This window comes from Cavia porcellus, unplaced genomic scaffold, assembly GCF_034190915.1.
Source record: "Cavia porcellus strain 051 isolate PalLab524CR breed Dunkin Hartley unplaced genomic scaffold, mCavPor4.1 scaffold_50, whole genome shotgun sequence".
NCBI classification, from domain to species: Eukaryota; Metazoa; Chordata; class Mammalia; order Rodentia; family Caviidae; genus Cavia; species Cavia porcellus.
This window is the reverse complement of record NW_026947533.1, coordinates 4,252,542-4,272,426: the sequence shown is the minus strand read 5'-3', so window position 1 is coordinate 4,272,426 and position 19,885 is coordinate 4,252,542. Positions and strand designations below refer to the sequence as shown.

General features: G+C 41.5%; 1 protein-coding gene across 1 annotated transcript in view; it reads left to right on the top strand.

Moving 5' to 3' along the window:
- LOC134475034 (zinc finger protein 709-like) overlaps positions 1–9,493 on the top strand; it is a gene marked incomplete at its 5' end in the record, with an annotated part of 102,974 nt that extends 93,481 nt beyond the window's left edge. Inside the window, one exon of the mRNA XM_063244399.1 lies at positions 9,284–9,493. Coding sequence (XP_063100469.1) covers positions 9,284–9,493 — 210 coding nt within the window. The remainder of the gene's footprint in view (positions 1–9,283) is intronic.
- Between the last annotated feature and the right edge of the window lie 10,392 nt (positions 9,494–19,885).

Below are 19,885 nucleotides of genomic sequence, written 5' to 3'. Positions count from 1 at the left end.
GACAGGTAAATTACAAGGCCATTGGATGACTGGTGGCCAGAATCTAGTCAGAAGGAAAAGAAAAGAAAATATATTTGTGTAGTGAGTTGATGAAAATGTTCTGCAAGAGGACACTGGTGAAGGTTTCACAATATGGAGAAGGCACTAAATGGTACCAAACTCGTCAACTGAAACAAGAATAAACTCTTAAATTTCATTTGTGATGATTCTATCACTGGCATCCCTGAATAGAATAATAATAAATAGAATAATAGGTAAATCTGGAAGAGAGGGGAATGGCAGGAATGGGTCAAGAGCTGCCTGCAGGTAGAGGTCAAGAGATGACTCCTGCTGGGGAGCCACCAGGAGATCCAGCTCTGCAGCTGGTGGAGAAAGGACAACATGTGTCTGCTCTTGCTGTGGGGTCAGAGCTGGTGAAGGAGCTGCAGGTGGAGCTGGCATGAGCTCTGCGGGTGCAAATTCAGCATGCACTGGAATTGCCTCTGCAGTTTCAGGAGAAGAAAACATCACTGACTTTCCAGGGACTTCTCAGGGCCAAACCTTCCCACTGCCTGTCAGATGCAGCTGTGTGCATGAACACAGCCCCAATAAATCCTCCCAGACTGCATCCCCACACTGACTGCTGAGGGAATCAGGTTCCTGTGTCTCCCATCATCTGGGCACATAGTTCGGTTCAGTAGCACATTCCACCCTGTCAAGGCCACAACCCACATCCAGGGCTCCTTACCCTGTGACTTAGGCACCAAGGACTTAGGAGGCTCCAGATGGTCCATTAGAAGCTTGGCCTGGGGATCCACCTTGGAGTTCAGCTCCAGTGAGGAGTCAAGGACAGGAGATGCATCCTTAGAGCTAACAGGGAGGTAGCAAAGTAAGAGGTCTGGCCTCTCTTCGAACACCACCTACACAGGTTACCTTAGGGGGGGCACATGGGTCTCAAGCCCAGCAAGTTCAATGTCCACTCCCACCCTCTCCCAACTACAGTGTGGCAGTGTGGGCCTTGGGATCCCTAGAGGCTGACAGAATGCTTCCTGTGAGGCAGTCCTTGCTTAGTGGTATGACACCACTTCCTTCTTTAAGGAAGTGTGACACAGTTTTTCCCTGCCCTTCCCAACTACAGGTCAGCTCAACAAAGGGAAAGACTGATATCTGCCATTTCTTTGCACTTAATGGCTCAGGGCTGGTGCTCCGTGAATATCTGAGAAGTAAGGAGTCATCGATATGTATCCCGCCATTCTGCAGTGTCTAGGTCAAGCAAAGATCTGCTGCCCAGTTCTCTTGGTCTCTGTAGAACTCCTCCTCCATGGTCTGTAACCACTTCCAAACAAGGCCTTGTACACAGAAAGACTTCTTTGAGGTGAACCATATCTGTTCTGCTGGCAATGCTGACTCTGTGGCCTCCAAAGAACATCAAAACTCGAAAGGGCAGTTGTTACACCTGTTCTGCTTACAAGATCATGGACAATACTCAGAAAAGTGTCTTCACACAGGGTGCCTTCATGTGTATTTTGGCTTGATGACACCCACTCACTTTGCAGTGATACCTGTGGGCCATGGACACTTTGCCATCCCTAAGAATTCCTGCCCTAAGCATACCCTGAAACCCCTAGAGTGACTCTCCAATCTCCTTTCCAAAGAACAGAACCGTTTTCCCCATGTGTGTGTCAGTGAGGGGGATGGAAGGTCATCCCTGGGAATCAGGACAGCCTCTGTAGCAGGTCTTCATGGGGCCAAGGTCACAGCTAATCCCTTGCCATGGATCCCCCATTTCCTCCGCAGTGACCCTGCACTCTGGATCCACTCAGCACACCACAGTTCAGTGTTGTAAACCAAGACTTAGGTGCTTGTACCTGGCCAGGACTTGAATACACAGGTGGCCAAGTCCCACAGGGCTGCTCAGGTGAGAACTTAACTTCTCTGTATCTGAACTAGTCCTGGACTCAGTGTCTCTGAGTGGCTGGTGGTTGAGGCTAGGCATATGTGTTCTGTGCTTCCTCTTGTCTCTGGGTGCCTCTGGGCACCTGTGCGTGCCAATGCATCCTGGCCTGGGTTGCTGACAGCTGGGTGTTTCCAGTTGAGCTTCCTGAAGCATCTGGACCAAGTGAACCATCCTCTCCATATGTTCGCACATGGTTCCCTGACACAGGGTCCTGATGATGGGGCCACTAGCTCTGGGAAAGCATCATAGCATGTTCCTTGTTCACTGTCTCGAGCCAGCCATCTATTAAGGCCAACTGTCACCAAACCACAGTGCCTGGTGACCAGAGCCTTCAGAGTTCTTTTTGGACTTGTCACCAAGAAAGTAAGGTCATGTGCTGGGGTCCACAGTTGAGGCTCCACCTCTGATGCCTCCTTTGTTTTTATTGTGCGCTAATCTGTGTCCTGAGAAACAGCAAGTTAAAAAACGAGCAAAATATGTGTGTTTTTAGACTTTTCCAACCAAATGATCCTTTCCCTTGAGGATGAGGTGCACAGTTTCTTCATTAAGAGATTCCTCAAATTTTATTTTGACTGTCTTTTCTGGACTTATGTTAGTTTCATTTCATTATCACAAAGGAGCATGGAGCTGTTCCCAGAATGTCCATAATAATTTTCCTTGAAGGATATGAAATGTTTCATGTTATAACACCCATGTGTACATGAAAGGAGGAATCATAGCAAGTTTTACTCTCACATGCCTATGAATGCTCATTTCATCCTTAGATGTTTTCCTCAGCCACACACTGTAGTGCTCCGTACTCTGACCTCCATTGAGGAGGGACAACAGGGGGTGAGGGCAAGGGGAGGCTTTGCAAGGCCATGGACATCACCACCCTGTGCTGATGAAGGACACATGGGCATCACTCCTGGGGAATTTGTCTCCTAATCACTTTTTCATTTCCTGTTCTCCCATCCCAAGCAGACCATGGGCTTTGTGTCCATGCTGGTTAGTTTGCTTTTCCTAGAGGTGATGGTGCTGAGCCTGTTCAGTCTCAATGCTCTTGGTTGGTCTCCTTCAAGCAGCATCTGTGTGCTGGGCTCTCCACATACTGCTGCTAATTGCTGGTGGAGCCACCACACACTCTCATGGGGCTGAACCTGCCAACTGCAACTTGTTCATACATCTGTCACCCATCTACTGATCCCATTTGTTCTGTTTCTGGGTTGGCCCTGGAAAGCCAGCTGCCACCACCATTCTTATACATGGTCTTGAGTGAACATAGATTTTTATTTCAAAGAAAAAATACTTAGATGTGAAATTGCCAGATTATATGTCTTATGTGTGATTAGCTTACAAACTGTTAAAGTACACTTGGAAACATTTTTTAAAATCACAGATGGTTGTTTTCTTTTTGGTACTGAGGATTGAACTTATGACCTCAAGTTTGCCAAATGGGCACTTATACTGTTGAACTAAACCTCCAACACTGTTTTCTTATTTTGTTTTGCTTTGTTTTATTGTGTTTTTATGCTATAATATGTTATGTTATGTTATGTTGTGTTATGTTATATTACACTATGTTTAGTGTTGGTGAGGATTTTGAGTCTCTTTCAGTGCATTTTCAGTGCTTTCTGATTTCATTTTTTATAATTCACCTGATAAACTATGACATATCATATAATCCTGGCTAATTTAATTTTGGAAAAAAAATTAGAAAGTAAGCGAGAGCCAGGTTTGGTGGTAAACATCTCTAATGTCAGAAGTTGCAAGGCTGAGGCAGCAAGATTGCTGTGAGTTGAGGTCAGCCTGGGCTACAATGTGAGTTCAATGAAAACCTAAACTTCTTAGCAAAATCCTGTCTCAAAAATAAATAAATAATCAAAATAAAAAATACATTTAGAAGGTTTAAAAAGCCACAAAACCATCTATAACTCGACAAATCAAATCCTGGTGAATTTTTCTTACATACATACTTTAGTTAGCAAACTAAGCATTATGCTTACCATGAGGTAGACATTGATCTACTGCCAAGAAGTTGAACTGTTTCAACTTTTTTGACCTTTTAACTGAGATGAATGTAGATATGCTACTGAATATATACTCTTCGGATTTGGAGAGCTTAGTATAAAGAGAATTTGATGGTTCTTTTTATTTTTGTACTAACTTTATATATGGAAGTAGGATTTGAGCAAAGGATTACTGTTTTTTTGAAAAGACTTTCTTGTCTTATTTTAATGTAACTCAAGTACATATTAGTAAGGACCACATAAAAGATGCTATTGTTAAGTCTATAAAAGGATAAAATACAGAAGAATAATGAGAGAATAACATTGGCTACTGTATTGTGCACAATGATTTCTTAATGATCTATATTTTCATACATTTGTAAAATTTGTTAATCTTTTTACAAATTTTAAAGCATGATCTCACTAAGATTGTGAGTTTCCCAGGCCAGGCTTAAACCTTTCCTTATTCAATCTCCCTCCCTCTCCCAGAGTGCTAGGATTGCAAGTATTATCTTGAGTTGATAATCAGCAAAAATTTTGTGCATTCATAGAATGAAATATTTGGCTTTGATCTTTAGACACTTTGCAGAGAGAGTATATCTAGTTAAGCTATGTACCAACTTCCTAACTGGCAGTTTTTTTCAAGGTAAGTAGGATTGAAAATCCCATTAACACTGTTTGGAGATTCTCTGTTTTGTAACTGTGGTCATCATGTGCTTCAGAATATCACTGCAAATGCCTTCTGCACTGGTATTGAGGCTTGGTGTCTTTGAAGCACATTCTGTTTTTTTTTTTTTTTTTTTTTAATCCCTCATGGATTTTCATGACTGTTTGAAGTGAAACCACAAGAAAAGTGTGAAAACTAATGCCACTTGGGGCACACTGCTCTCCAGAAGGCCAGGACAGTTTAAAATATTATTTTTTTCTACCATTGGACTTTCCAAGTTTTTGTTTTGCACTCAGTTTCTATGGATTGTATACTGAGATTTTCACTTAGCTCCATGGTTTTCCACATTTAAAATTCTTTTTATTTTCATCCAGATTCTGGATAAGTGGCTATATTGCTAAGGCTGTCTTTAAATTTGTGGTGCTGTTGCCTCAGCCTTCCGGACTGCTGGCATTACCAGACACTCCACCAGTCCTGTTTTCATCATAGTGTTGCTAAAAACTCATTGGCTGAGCATGGAATGTTGAAAATGCCTGCAATGCCTGCACTCAGGAGGCTGAGGCAGCAGGATTCCTGGGAGTTCCAGACCAGCTTGCAACACACTCTGAGTTCAGCTTAGGCCAGAGCTACACAGGAAGAACTTGACCAAAAACTGAAAAAGAAAAAGAAAGAAAACTAAAGGAATGGGAAATGAAGGAAAGAAGAGGGGAAAGTGGAGGGGAGGGAAGGGAAGGAAAAGGGAGAAACAAAACAAAATTCCTGGCGATTGTATGAGTTGGTCTCTACTGGGCTGGCCTTTTTAATCTGTAGTCCACTTCTTGCAGTATAGGACCCTTTAGACTGTTGTCACTTTATTATATACCAGAAAACTCTGTATTTTGTTGCCTCTAACTTTAATATTTTTTCCATGGCTATAGGATAGACTCTTTGTCCTTCCATCTGAATTTTCATATTGTTTTTCTATTTCTAGGAAAATGGCTCTGATATTTTGACAGGAATGGCATTTGAACACCTGGTTGCTCTGGGTAGCATGTACATTATAACAACATGAATTCTTCCCATCCACCATCACAGTCTGTCTTTTCTTCTCTTAGTGCCACTTCACTCATTGCTTCAATTTCAACAATTTGCCAGGAAGAGGTGTGTTTGATTCAAATTTTACATGAGTATTAATTCTTTTCGATGAATTATTAAATGAATGGTGTTCCTTGTATTTCGGGCTGCAGTTTGTTTGAAGCACATAGATATGAATTGATTATGACTTGTGGATTTTGTACCTTGAAACTGAAGCTATTTGTCAGGTTGTTCTAAAAGTTTTTTCAGTTGAGTTTTAAGTTTCTTATATGAAACGTTGTATCCTCAGGAAAGAGAGACACCTCTTAATTCTTCCTTTCTGATTTGGTAAACTTTTGGGTTCTTATTGTTGATATTTCTTTTTGTTCTTATTTTTTCCTGGCTTCTTTGATTATTTAAGCATATATTTAGAACTGCAGTTTGCCAAAAAAACATTTCCTTGTGTTTTCACTTTCCAGTTGACAGACTTTTTACAGATTTCTACTGTAGTTCAAATCCTAGGTGATTGAATGCTGAGAATCCACTCTCCACCTTGGTAGAATGAGGGAAGCAAAGAAGAAACTGAACTTGGGGACACTGCTGTGCCTTCCAGCATTTTGTACAGCAAACCCTGACTCATGCTTGTTTACCCATAACATATGGGTGTCAATACCAAGTGAATCTGCCACTGACAAATGAGTTTCCTACATTTACTTCAAACAATCTCATTTCCCCTCAACTTGATAAGCACATGGTCTAAGGAGTCTTACACCCAAACTTCAAAAATAATTTCCAGTAAGCAAGAGACTGCTACCCATCCTGAAATCATGATGGGATTTTATGTAAAGACATAGTCTGATCCACACCCAGGCAATCATGAGCTGAGAGGAGCAGATATGGCTTGTGCAGATAGAAACACCTTGAAATTGTCAACCAGCAGCAGCATCAAGCAGGGAGCAGAGCTGCTGAACCCTCACATTTGGGTGATGAAATTATCTGGTGGGTTTTGCCTTGGGTTTACTGAGGTGGCTCAATAAATCTAGGTTGTTGTAGTGCAGTGCCAAAGGGAAGTCATGTCTATGTAGCATTTATTTGGAGTCATTCTTTTGCAATTGTGAAACCTGCATGCATGAGCTTTCACATGTCTGCCACTGCAGACTCACCCACAGGCATTATTTCCATGACTTGTAAAGGATCAGTTTATTTACACAACATGCAGAATGCTATTCTCAGCCTTGTTTTTCTCAGACTTGTAATTTTCAATCATTTCTTCAAAGAAGCTAAATGATTTAGTTTGAGCAAACTTCAATTGTGTTGCCGTGCTTCTGTGTGATGTCATTGCTGACAGACCTGAAAAGGAAGTGAGGTGGACCTGCTGGGGGTTCAGCTACAGAGGGATACTCTGGTCAGCTGTGTCAGTCAGGGCTGCCCCTCATCTGATTGGCCACTCTGGCATCCAAATGCCGTTGCTCGGTGTTGTCCCTGGTGTTGGGAAGCACTGGTTTGCAGTGTAGACTCCCAATGCACTGGTTAGCCCATGAAAAACCTTGCTGTGCTATGAGTTTTTCACCCCTAGACCTGCACCTCAATGGCCCTGACCAGAGTTCCCTCCAACAATCATTCATGGCATTCTCCAAACAGCTCTCCTGTGCATGGTCTATGTGAAGGCTAGGGACGGTCTCAGTTCCTTCCTGCTTCAAACAGTACTGTGAAAGAGAAATCTTGAAAATTTGTGTTGCATTCTGTGTTGAAGAAACCTCTCTTTTAAGTCCTGTGAGGTCTAAGGATGGTTCCATATATAGCTGTGATGGGAGCTACAGGACAGGACTCTGCTCTGTCCTCCATGTTCTCTCCACTGCTGTTCAGCTCCTGCCTTAAAATGTGCCATTGGATGGGGACACAGCACATCTCAGTGATTTGTGCCTGTGTGAATCAACTTTGGGAGGCTGAATGTTTCCTGCACCTGTTGGCCACAGGTGGTGATTTCCTTTTGAATTATAAGACTTTCTCACTTTTCTCACAAAATGAACTGGTGAGACCTCGTTTACTCCAATAATTCAAACCCCGGGAAGGTGAAGCACTTTCATCACCAATCACAGCACTAAACAATGAACCAATCACAGATCTTAGGTTTAGCTGCCTCTGTGACTTCAGTCTTTGGTAGGGACACCCAGATACAAACCATAACACCTTCAAAAGTAAATCCTCTGAAGATGCCCATGCTTTGGACTAGAAGATGATTCCTAGCCTTAGTCCAGGGTTTATCTTATTTTATTTTATTAATTTATTTTTTAAGACTCTCACTGTGTAGTTCAGGCTGGCCTTCAATTCACTATGTAAATTAGGCTGACCTAGAACTTGTAACAATCCTCCTCTCTGCACTTCCTAAGTGCCAGGATTACACCCATGTACCATCACACCCAGCTATTGTTTGTTAAGCTGTATTTATTGATTCACTTGAGATTACTCAATTTAATTATCTTTGTTATACTTAAGTATACAAAAATGCTAATAAATGTAATAAAATTCCAGCCCAATGTAAACAACTTAGCAACTTAGCAAGGCCCTGTCTGGGAATAAATTATGATAAAAGTACCAAGGCACTGCATTCGATCTTCAGCACAGCAAAATTAAATAAATCTATAAATAAACAAAACTTCATATAAAATAATCTATAAATAAACAATACTGCTTAGAAATAAATCTAAAAAAACAAAATTGCTTGTTAATAAATCTATAAGTAAATAAAGCTTTTGTGGATAGCTCAGATGAGAAGTGTTTTTAAAGCAATTTTATTTCATTATAATTGACATACAATGAACTTACAGGTTTAAATACAAAATTGGATGAAACTTGACATGGGGCAGGGATATAGCTCAGTGGCAAAATGCTCCCTGGCAAGCACAGGGTCCTGAATTTGGTTCCTGGTACCAAAAATAAACAAAACTAAAACTAAAAACAAACAAAAAATCCTCTAGGAATCTTGTCATACATGAGCCCCTTGAAAACCATCACCAAAGTGGTGATGTATATATCACCTTCACATTTTCCTTATAGCTCCTTATAATTGCTTCCTTCAATCCTAAGCAATGTGTCTGCTTTTTGTCTTTGGGAAACACTTTGTATTTTCTAGAGGTGACAGGTTATGAAGACATCAGACGACGGATACCGAAAGCACTCATTTCTCTGTAATAAAAGAAGGGCAACAACACAAATAACAATGGCGTCTGAGCACTTGCTATATGGTAGGAACCATGGGAAGAGCTCTGCAGGGTTTTCATTGGATCTTCATAACAGTGCCAAGAGATGAGGATTGCCATCCTTCACAGTTTTTTTTTTTTTTTTAATGGAAAAAACCACGCAGCATTTCAAAGCAAAATAATAGAATAACAATAATGGAAATTGAGGCTCCCAGAAAGAAGCAGTCTACCTAAGGTGTCAGGCCCTGGAAGACTGGAGTCCAGACATCTATAAATTCCAAGCCTCAGACTCAGTCCACTCCTGTGCTTCCTCTCATAGCAGGCCTGGGGCTCAGTCTCGCAGAAGCTCCACCCAGCATCAGAGAAACCCTAACCCCCACTGCCACGCCCACCGCCTCATTCTTGCCTCCTGGAGGGCTCTGCACCTCCTGGGTCCCAGCTTCTGGCCACGCCACTCACATCGCGTGGCCCCACCCCCTGGCGGTTAGCGAAGATTACACTCCACTCGGCCCAACCTGGGCGCCCCGCGCCCAGGGACGGTCCCTTGCCACTGGCCTCCGCATCCCACTCAGTCCCGCCTCGCCCCCGGCCTAGCTTCACAGAGGATGCACGGAGTAGCCATTTTGCCGCTAGCGCCCCCTTCTGGTGACCTGAGCACTCTTCCTTCCTTTCGGCCTAGGCTGTGGCTGGGCTGGGACTGGGGTCTGGCCAGGTAGGTGGAAGGCAGCCGGTGTTGAGTGGCGGTGCGGCCCAGTGGCCCCCGAATTTAGCGGTGCAGGTGCCCTTGGTAGGGGGACCGGGGAGGCTGAGGGCGTGGCACTGGGGCGACCTAGCCTCAGGTCTTCAGGGCTCTCCTTTCCACCCTCCTCTCTGTCGGGGTCCGCATGGCCAGCCTAGCACAGGGCCTGGGATCCTTCCCCCCCCCCCACTAGGTGCTGTTGAGAGCCCAAGCCCTGGTTGGAACCTGTGGCAGGGAGGCTCAGAATCTCACATGGCCTCTGCTGTCAGTGAGCCGCTGACATTTACCCCAACAGGACGATTTTATTCCACTTGGATCTCCTCTCTGCAGACTGAGAGAGGACCTATATGTTAAATTAAGACAGCAGTTATTATTCTACCTGCACATGCTTTGTCTCCAGTCCATTCCATTGATAAGGGCTTTCTGCTTGTTTTAATATTGTCGCCTCTTGGGTGTTTAAGCTTTGTGAGGAGTCTGAGTGTGGCATGGGGCTTTGAGTGATGAGGAAGTGTGATCAGCAGTTTAAAAATTTAAGTCCACAGAAAAAAATAATTCACCCACATTGTTGAACCTGCTGCAGAATACCCATCTTGTCAGTATTTGGCTGTCTCTACCCATACTTCCCAGTTCTGCTCACATCATTTGTGTATTTGCATAGTGTTGAATATTTATAATATATGCTTAGGTAGAGTTTTACTTAGTTATCCTGTTACTGAACATGTACACAATTCAAGTTCTTGTTAGAAAAACTGCATTGAGCATATGTCTTTTTTTGTTGGGATAAATCCCAGACATTGGAAGTAGTAAATCAAAGTTCTGTGTTCTTTCCCTGGTACTTGATATGAATTGCCTCTCAGACAAGACATGTTAACAATAGACACCTTGCAAAATTTAGGTATTTTCCCAATTCTATGGAGAAATTTGGAGTTCAGCAAGTTGTTGAGTCATTTTCTGTACCAGCTGAGAGGCCACACAAAAACAACTGTTGGATTTTATTTTTAACCGATGTACCATGATCATCCTTTTGTTTTGATTGACTCTATTCTGTTTTATTTCATTAGGGTTTATCCTCTTGACAATTAAAAAAAAACCACTTTCTTGCAAGGCATGGTGGTGCATGCCTGTAATCCCAGCACATGGGACGAATAGACAGGAGGATCACAGGGAGTTCAAGCCTAGCCTGAAATACTTGTTGAGTCAAGGTCAGCCTGCAGTACATAGCAATACCTTGTCTCACAGGAAAATAAAACAAACAAACGATTTTTTTCTTCTTTTTTATTTCAATGCAGCACAGGTAGACATTAATAAAACATGAAAACAATTTTATAAATAGATTAATTTTTTTCATAACAGAATAATGGTTAATACACGGTGTTCAATGATCCCAGGGATTTCTGTATGAGCTATATGCCCATGCACTTTAAAAGTTGTTGTTGTTTTTTTAAATTTTTGACACAATCTCTAAATAATTTACTCAGCTCTCCAAGTTGGGTTTAAACTTGTGGTCCTCCTTCCTTACTCTCCCTGAGTGCTGGGAGTACAGGTATAGGATATCTTCCTTTGGTAATTCACAATAGTTATGAATGTTTGTGGGGTAACATGTGCTTTTGATCTATGGTTCCTTTGTAGAAAGAATCAGTCCAGTTAATGTGTCTACCACCTTACTAACCTACAAAGACTTTCACAGTGACTACAACTGCAAATCCCATTGTTTAGCAGTTTTGAAAGCTATCCTTCTTATTAACTGTGGTCACCATGCAGTTTAGTAATCATTGAAAATTTCTTCTCCATTGTTAATGAGACTTTGTATTCTTGGATGAAAACCCTCCTTTTCCCATCCCTCATGTAACTGATCATTCTTTAAAATCAAAGTGACCAAGAAAGATGTGGAGGCTGAAACTGTTTGGTGCACACTGCTCTCCAGAAAGACCAGGTGATGGTGCTTTGTAGCCCTTCATCTTGCTCCCAATTTTTTTCCTTAACTCAATTCAGAGAATTGAATGCAGGCCCTTGCACTGAAATACAGTAAATTCTGATTTTAAATTTCTTTTTTATTTTGAGTCAGGGTTTACATAAGTAAGTACACTGCTGAGACACCAATCTTGGGCATAGATTCTTACATGTCTGTGTGTGAACACACATTGATGTCAGAGACATTTCATTTTCAAGACCAAGATCTTCCATGCACACATCCTACTCTTATCAGTGTATTACTTTGTGATCAGATTCCTTTTCCTCTTTCCTTGTGGGCCCTGAAAGACTGAGCTCAGCATCCCCGCAGCTTTCCCTGGTTCTCTTGACCCACTCTAATGTCTTGAACTCTCTATGTGAAGTGCAGCAAGGCTCCCAGTGTCCTCTTGCTTCAAAGAGTGCTGTGAACCACAGTCTTAAACACAAAGCTTGAAAAGTTATGTGGATCTCTTGTGGGATAAATCTTTATTGTGAGCACTGCAGGGTCCGGGGACAGCTGTGTAGAGCTGTGATTGGAGCTACTGGACAGGGATCTTCTCTGCACACCATGTTCTTCCCAGTGATGTTAAGCACTTGCCTTAAAACCCACCATCAGATGGGGACACAGCACATGTCAGGGATGTGTGCCTGCTTGAATCAGCTTTGGAAAGCTCAGCATTTCTACATTTGTTTACATGTGGTGATTCTCTTTTGAATTACAAGAATTTTTCATCTCTCACAGAATGGACTCATGACACTTCTTTGTCACTTCTAATACAAACTATTTATCTGCCTGCTGCTTGTAAGCAAAGATTTCTTATTGTGGATTCTACATTATTCTTGTTTCTGTTTTTCAAATGTAAAGAATCAGATCTTTCTCTCTCCCTTGTACCACTGAAATTATGGGAAAGCTTTTCCAACATGAAAAGATGAGTAGATAAACAATACTCTTTACATTTTATCTGTACACTTTGGTCTACCCGGGATTTTCTCTTCTTTCGAAGAGCAATAGCAGCCAGTCTCCTCTAGGAATATTTGGTCAAACATAGTCTGATGCACGAATATTAAAGACCCAGAGAACTAAATCACAGGGTGAAAAACCAGAGTGAGTGGGGAATAGTAAGAGAGTACAAGAATATGGAAGGGTCCAAAACTGAGCAGAGTGCTGGAACTCAATGGATGTGGAAATTGTACAAATTGGTGATGTGATGACATGCTACTGAATTGAATATGCTGAAATGCATGTTATCTTCACTTTTAATTATAATTACCTTAGAATTTGATGTTGAGAATAATTATAGAGATAGGAGTAAAAATCAAAACTGAAAGAAATACAAGGGGATGGGTTAAAAGGGGATGGGAAGGTAAAAGCAGGTGCTTTGCAGGACTTGGCCTAAGAGGAGTTCAAGACATCTGTCATGGCGTGAGTAAAAGTGCCAGTTATGGAATTCCTAAAGAGTGTGTGCCTGACCCTAGTTTTCACTTTGATCCCAGAGCTGGTGAGGTCACTGGAGGTGTGGATGACCAAATCTGTGGAATTGGGACTTGAAGTTAGTCATGTACCAGCCATGCATCTGCAGGAGAACAATCACCAACTGTCCTTGCTCCTTGCAGGGCCCAGAACTTCACAGTGCCTGTCATAGACAATTCTGTGCACAAATCCACCCCAGCAAAGTTTCTCATTCAGCTTTGACCAACTCATTTCTGCATGCCTCAGGGTAGCATGAGGTCCCAAGACTGGCAGTCTTTCTCCTTGTCAAGTGTCCCATGCACTCATCAGAGGCCCACAGGCCAAAGCCAAAATCTTCTGAATGCAGTGCTTAGTTTCAGTGAGCTCAGGTTGATCCAATTCAGCTGGGACATCTTGTAGAATTGGATACCAGCCTCCTGCTCCAGTTGCAGAGAGCCCAGCCCAGCCTTCTCTCTGCCTTGAATGGGACAGTGCTGGTCCAAGAAGACTTCCCCTGCTGATAGTAGTCCCTAAAAGTGCTGTGACCACCGTGCTCCCTTCTTTAGGAAAGCATGAAATCCATCTTCCTTTCCCACCCTCGTGGTGTTGTCTCTGTGAGAAAGAGAACGGTGTCTGCAGTGTTGCTCTACTTGTGCTTACTCTACAGGGTTGGTGCACTGCAAATATCTGTGAAGTGAGTGGTAAGAGGGAGTGTGTTCTGCCTGCCATTCCCTCCTCTTTAGTTCATATAATGATGCATCATTCCATTATGTGTGTCTTCTGGGGACACCTGTTCCTCTATTATGTGTTCACATATACAGAGCCAGGAAGTTAGGCACATTCACAGTAATGTGGGTAGTACCTGATCTGTTCTTTAGAGGGAATTCTGTCCTGGATAACATGGAATCACAAGAGAACAGTGGCTAAATTTGCTCTGGCCATTGCATCAGGGTCACAGCCTAGTAAATTGGTGGTTAAATGCACTCACCAGCTCTTTTTATGATGTCTGTGTCAACCTGTGTCCTATGGTATCCCCCAGAGATTCTTACTGTGGATACCTTGGAAGCCCATGGAATGACTCTCCAGTGTCCTTCACAATGAAGAGAATAGCTTCACCCACATGACAGATCCATGATAGGCGGCAAGGCTTCCCCAAGGCTACGAAAAACCAGCAGTGCTGACAGGGTCACAGCTCTGAGGAGAAAGATCTGGACCCAAATCCTCCTCCTGACTTCCTACATAAACCTAGACAAGACACCATGCCTCAGGTCTTTCACAGAGTGTCCCCATGCAATATAGAGGTCATCCTGGCATCTACTTCCTAGGGATATTTTCACCAGTCTGAGATGATAATTGTAATGCCTGTTGGCTAGTGTCTTGTGTACATAGTGTACAGAATTAGAGGTTAAATCCAGGAACAGATGCGATTAACATGGAATACAGTGCTGCCTGGTGGTAGAAATGACACTGACCTCCTGGACATATTCCCTGGTGGCATCGTGAGGGGGCAGAAGTTCTTCAATTCAATCATTTTTATGTTCCCTAAGCATCACAATTTCTTCTACGAACTGGTGCTATGGCCTCGAGTGAGGACCTCACACAGGCTATGCCAGCCCAATTGATGGAGTTGCACCCCCAAATCTTTTGGCATTGCTTCTACATTCACACCTGTGTGAATTAGCACTCCCATGATCTGACTCCTACTCAATAGCTGACAGATGATCTTCTGATGCCAAAAGCTGAGTAGCCCATTCCCTACATTATGGGCCTCACTTAATGAATTACTATTATTATTGTTATTTTTATTATTATTAGTGTTGTTATTTTGCATTAGTAGTGTTGAAATTGAGCCCAGGGCCTCATGCATGGTAACCAAGTACTGTATACTAGCACTCTCCCAAGTCTTGACTCACTCTTAAATAACTGAATATGCCAGACATCATGTGATGCAAATACTAAGGTTCAAGCATTAAAATAACTGTGACCCATCTTCTGTTCTTTCCCTCTTATGTTCTCTCTTACATTTTAGTATTTATTTTTCTCCCTCTCTGGATCTCTCGCTGTGGGGAAGCCACTGCTATCTATGAAGCTTGCAAGAGGAGAGCCTGATGAGCTTTGAGTGAGAAAAGGGGAAACAGTCCAAAAGGCATCAGGCTTTTGCCTTGGGTCCTACCTGTAAGCAAGGGACAGACCCTGAGAGCAAATTATGCCCTAGTGCCATCTCCCCTGAGCCTGTCTTTACAGAGATATGATGGTAACAGACCCAGCAAAGCCTCCTGGATTCCTGATACACAGCAACTCTGAGAGAACAGAGTTTATCTCTTATATGAACTGACCTGTCTTCTATCACACATGTCTTGTCACATTTTCAAAATGTATGTAATGACTGGATAGAATTTGACCTCTCTGCCTTCTTTCACCAATCATAATCATTAAGGATTATGTACAGTGAGATTGCTGTACAGTGTTTTCCCATGGAATTTCTTTCGGAGGTTCTCACTTCATGGTTTTCTGTTTTTTTTTTTTTTATTCATTCAAATGTTATTGGATATTCACATTTCAGTTTTCAGTTGCTGGAAACAAAGTTCATGTGAATATCTTATAAAATTCTCTTCATGACATAGAGAGGATTGTATGTACAGAATTCTAAGATAGTCAGATGAGTTAATCTGAAATTAACTGTCAAAATGATATCTGAAGTGAATTTACAACAAGCAAGAGAGAAGAAATTTCCTTTGTGCACTTCCTCAGCAATACCAGTGTGTTTTGCTAAAAAAAAGAAAGTCTGCTTTTGTGCTCTTCAAAACAAAAACAGGGTTTCTCTTGTGGAATGAATATTCGTTTACCTGAAAATTGACAATGATAGGAGGCATGTAGAAACTGGGAAGGGTTCATGTGACTGCCAAGGGCATGTTGAAGGCCTTATAAGTGATAGACTTGTGAATCCCATGGAGGACTTGGAATCAGAGCTGGCTCCTGTGGAAGTCACACTGCATGACCCAGGGAGTGCTGACCTCTCCTGAAGTTAAGGCCCCATGACTAGGACAGTCCCTGTGAGAATTCCTTGGTATTTCATGACAGGCCTACTACTTGACAGAAGATGGAGGTGGAGGAGCCCCTAGCCCAAAGTGTGGGACTCAGGGGGCTCTCCTCTCTACCCATAATACATGTGTTCAATCTAGACAGCTTTGGAATATGGGAGCAGCCGAAAGAGTTAAAGCAAAATGTCAGTGAAACAGTCCCACCATGGGTGTTATACCTATTGGAAAATGACAAAAAGAAAAGGCAAAATGCAATCTCAAACATCTAGTCCATCAGGAGCAAGACCAACCTACATTGAAATAGAGGACTTTGAAAGTCATAAATCAGAAACCTCAAAAGATAGAAAATGAAGTAAATAAACAAATCTGTGATGCTATAGAGGAAATTGAATTAGAAATAATTTCTCATGTAAAGAAATAACAACCATAGTAAACTAGTTGCTCAACATAGCTAGAGAAGAAATACATAAAACAAAAATACAGGAGCATGGTAAATTGAAACTATGAATGAACAATGTAGAAAACAAGCAGAATCTATGAAACATATGTATAGAGATAGTCAAGAAACAAAAATACATACTGAAAGCTGGCAAAACCATTTAAATGATGCTGAGCATAGAATTTCATAATTTGAGGACAGTATTGCAGGGAGTGATCATGAATGTGTAGAACATATAAAAATAACAAAGCATCATGAAATGACAATCCAGCAGCTTCAACCTGATGCCAAGAGAAGCAATGTAAGACTCATAGACTTCAGTGAAAATGCAGGAGTCAATGCAAATGACATAACAAAGCTATTCACATAAATAATAACAGAAAAATTTCCAAACATGAGGAAAATTCTGATATACAAATAACAGCCACACAAATTGCCAAACAGTCACAACAAACATAAGTCTATGCTCAAATATATAATAATTAAGATCCCAGACATACAGCACAAAAATAGAATAGTAAAACTGTTAGAGAAAAGACACAACTCACCTGTCTAGGAAAGACTATGATTACTATTAAGGTAAACTTTTCAGCACAAACCTTCAGGTTAAGATGAGTTTGGTGTGAAAAATTTCAAGCCCTAAAAGAAAACAACTTTCAACCTAGAGCGATGTACCCAGAAAAAGTGTCTTTCAAATTTAATGGAGAAAGAAGATACTTCGATGACAAAGAACAACTGAAGAAATTCATGTCCAACAAAACAACCCTCGAAAGATTACTGAAAGACATGCTAGATGGAGATAAAAATGACCACAATCTCCAGAACAACAGAAATGACCAGGCTCAGCAAGAAATTGAACAAGGGAGAAAAGCAGGAAATCAATGACAGGAATACAACATGGCAAAGTCAAGTAAGTACATATCAGTGATATCTAAAAAGGTAAATGGGCACAAGTCACCTATAAAAAGAAACAGCTTGACAGAGTGGATCAAGAAACAGGAACCCACAATATGCTGTATACTAGAAACATATTCTACTAAAAAAAAATTTAAAACTTCATAGATTAAAAGATGGAAAACAGTTTTCCATGAAACAGGAACCCAGAAAAAAGCAGGATAGCTATTCTGTTTGCAGAAAATGTGAACTTTAAACCTAAAATGTTTAAAGGAGATAAATAAGGCCACTACATATATGTAAGTGAGAAACTACAAGAGGAATAATCACAAATATATATATGCATCAAATACAGGAGCACCCAGCTATATGAGACAAATACTAACGTACATGAAAAACCAAACACAAGTATATAATTGAAATAGGAGACCATAACACCCCACTGTTAGAGATAGATCAATGAGACAAAAAGCATGGGGTTTAAGAGGGCAGCTAGTTTAACAAAGAGGCATGGTACAAGTACATCAATGGCCTTTGGGGAACTTAAATATTCTCACAGACCCCGACAAGTTGTGTGCTGATTTCTGTGTTTGTTTGAATCCACACTGATCATCTGTCTGTTTGTCCATTTGTCCATCTGTGAACAGCTGTTCCTTTCATTTTAAGTTCAGTAACTTTTCTCTTTTTCCAAGTTTGCATTGTTTGATCAAAGATATGTTTGGGTTGTGAATTTACGAAGCATGGTTTCACATTGGTTGCCAGCTGCTCGAAATGTCACAAAGACCGGGTATATGAATGCAATATGTTGTTCTTCATCACTGATCTATTGTCTCATTATTTAGAAATTATATTATTAGGATGAATATACAAAGTCCTGGAGGAGAAAAGATGGTGGATAGGTAACAGCAGGCTACAGAGATTCTCTGAGATGTCACCTTAGATTCCAAAAATAATACAGCATAGTGAGACCCAGGCAGAGGGAGATAGACACTCCCAAGCCTGGAAAGAATTAAGCTGAGAGAAACCATTTAAAAACACAGTCCCAGTGCTTCTACTGAAACAGCTACAGTCTTGGTGCTGCCACTTGAACTTGCTGACACTCCTACACTTGATCTTTTGCAGCCAAGATTTATGGAACTACACAAAAGCTCATCAGTTTCATCTCACTGGAGATGCATTTGCACTGAGGATGGAAGTCGGTGATCTTAACTGACAAGCTGAGCTGGCAGGGAACCCTGCATCAACCTGTGGTGAATCATGGGAATAAACGCCTTCCATAGAGCCTCCAAGAGATGACATTCTGGGACGGGGCAAATTGGCCAGAACAAGGGGCTGCAGTGACTTCGGTCAGCTTATCCCTTCTCAAGTGGGATTGATGGGGAGCACCTGACCTGTGTCATGCCTCAGGGTGAAACCAATAGGCTAGCCCAGGCCAGTCCCAATGCCCTAATGCAGTGAAGCCTTCAGCAGGCTGATTAATGCAGAGGGGGCGGGCCCAGCATAGGCTTCCCTGGTCTGTATCCACATAGCATACTGCACTGGGGGGGGATACAATCAGCACTTCAGACAAACTGTAACCAACAAACAAAGAACCTGGACCTCCCATATACACCTGTATGGAAGGAACAAAAATAATAAGAGGAAGAAACAAGAAAGGGTTCCCATTCCCCAATCATGAGAGCATGGATCCAGGAACTGTAAATGCAAAGCAGAATGAGGACAGCAAACATGCAATATCAGACATGGCCCCAGTAGACATACAGCAATATCTTCAGGAATGCATAGATAATTTGAAAGGTGAAGTATTTAACCGAATATATAAAGCAAGATATAAAAAGCAAGATATATAAAGCAAGATATATAAAGCAAGATATAAACAGAATAATTTAAGAAATGCTAAGCACCTCTCAAGAAAAAAACATGGAAAAAGGGAAGAAAACAAAAAAAGCAGAGAATTGTTTCGTGAGGAAAATAGAGAAAAGTTAGAAGAAAGGAAGCTGGTTCAAAGACAGAACCATGAATTTAAAACTCCTTTGCAAGCTGGCAAAACAAATTGCAAGAAACTAGGGTAGATTATCCAAACTAGAGGACAGGTTTGCACTGTAGGATCATGAAAGGAAAAATGTCTTAAATATAACAAGGAAACAAGTAGTAACAATACAAAGGCTAGATGATGACAAAAAGATGTATAACTTAAGAATAACGAATGTGAATGAAGCAGCAGGAGTACAAACAAAGGAACTACAAAGTCTATTCACAAAAATATGGAAAACATCCCAAGTATAGGAAAAGGAAAAGATACTCAGCTGTATGAGGCATACAGAACTCCAGCCACCTAAACCAAAACAGAACTACACATAGGCATATAATAATCAAGATCCCAGAAGTCCAATATAAGAACAGAATATTAAAAGCTGTCAGAGACAAGAAACAAATCGTCTATAAGGGAAAGTCCATCAGAAGTACATCAGACTTCTTGGCACAAACCATCAAATCGAGAAGAAAATGGAGTGAATCATTCCAAGTTG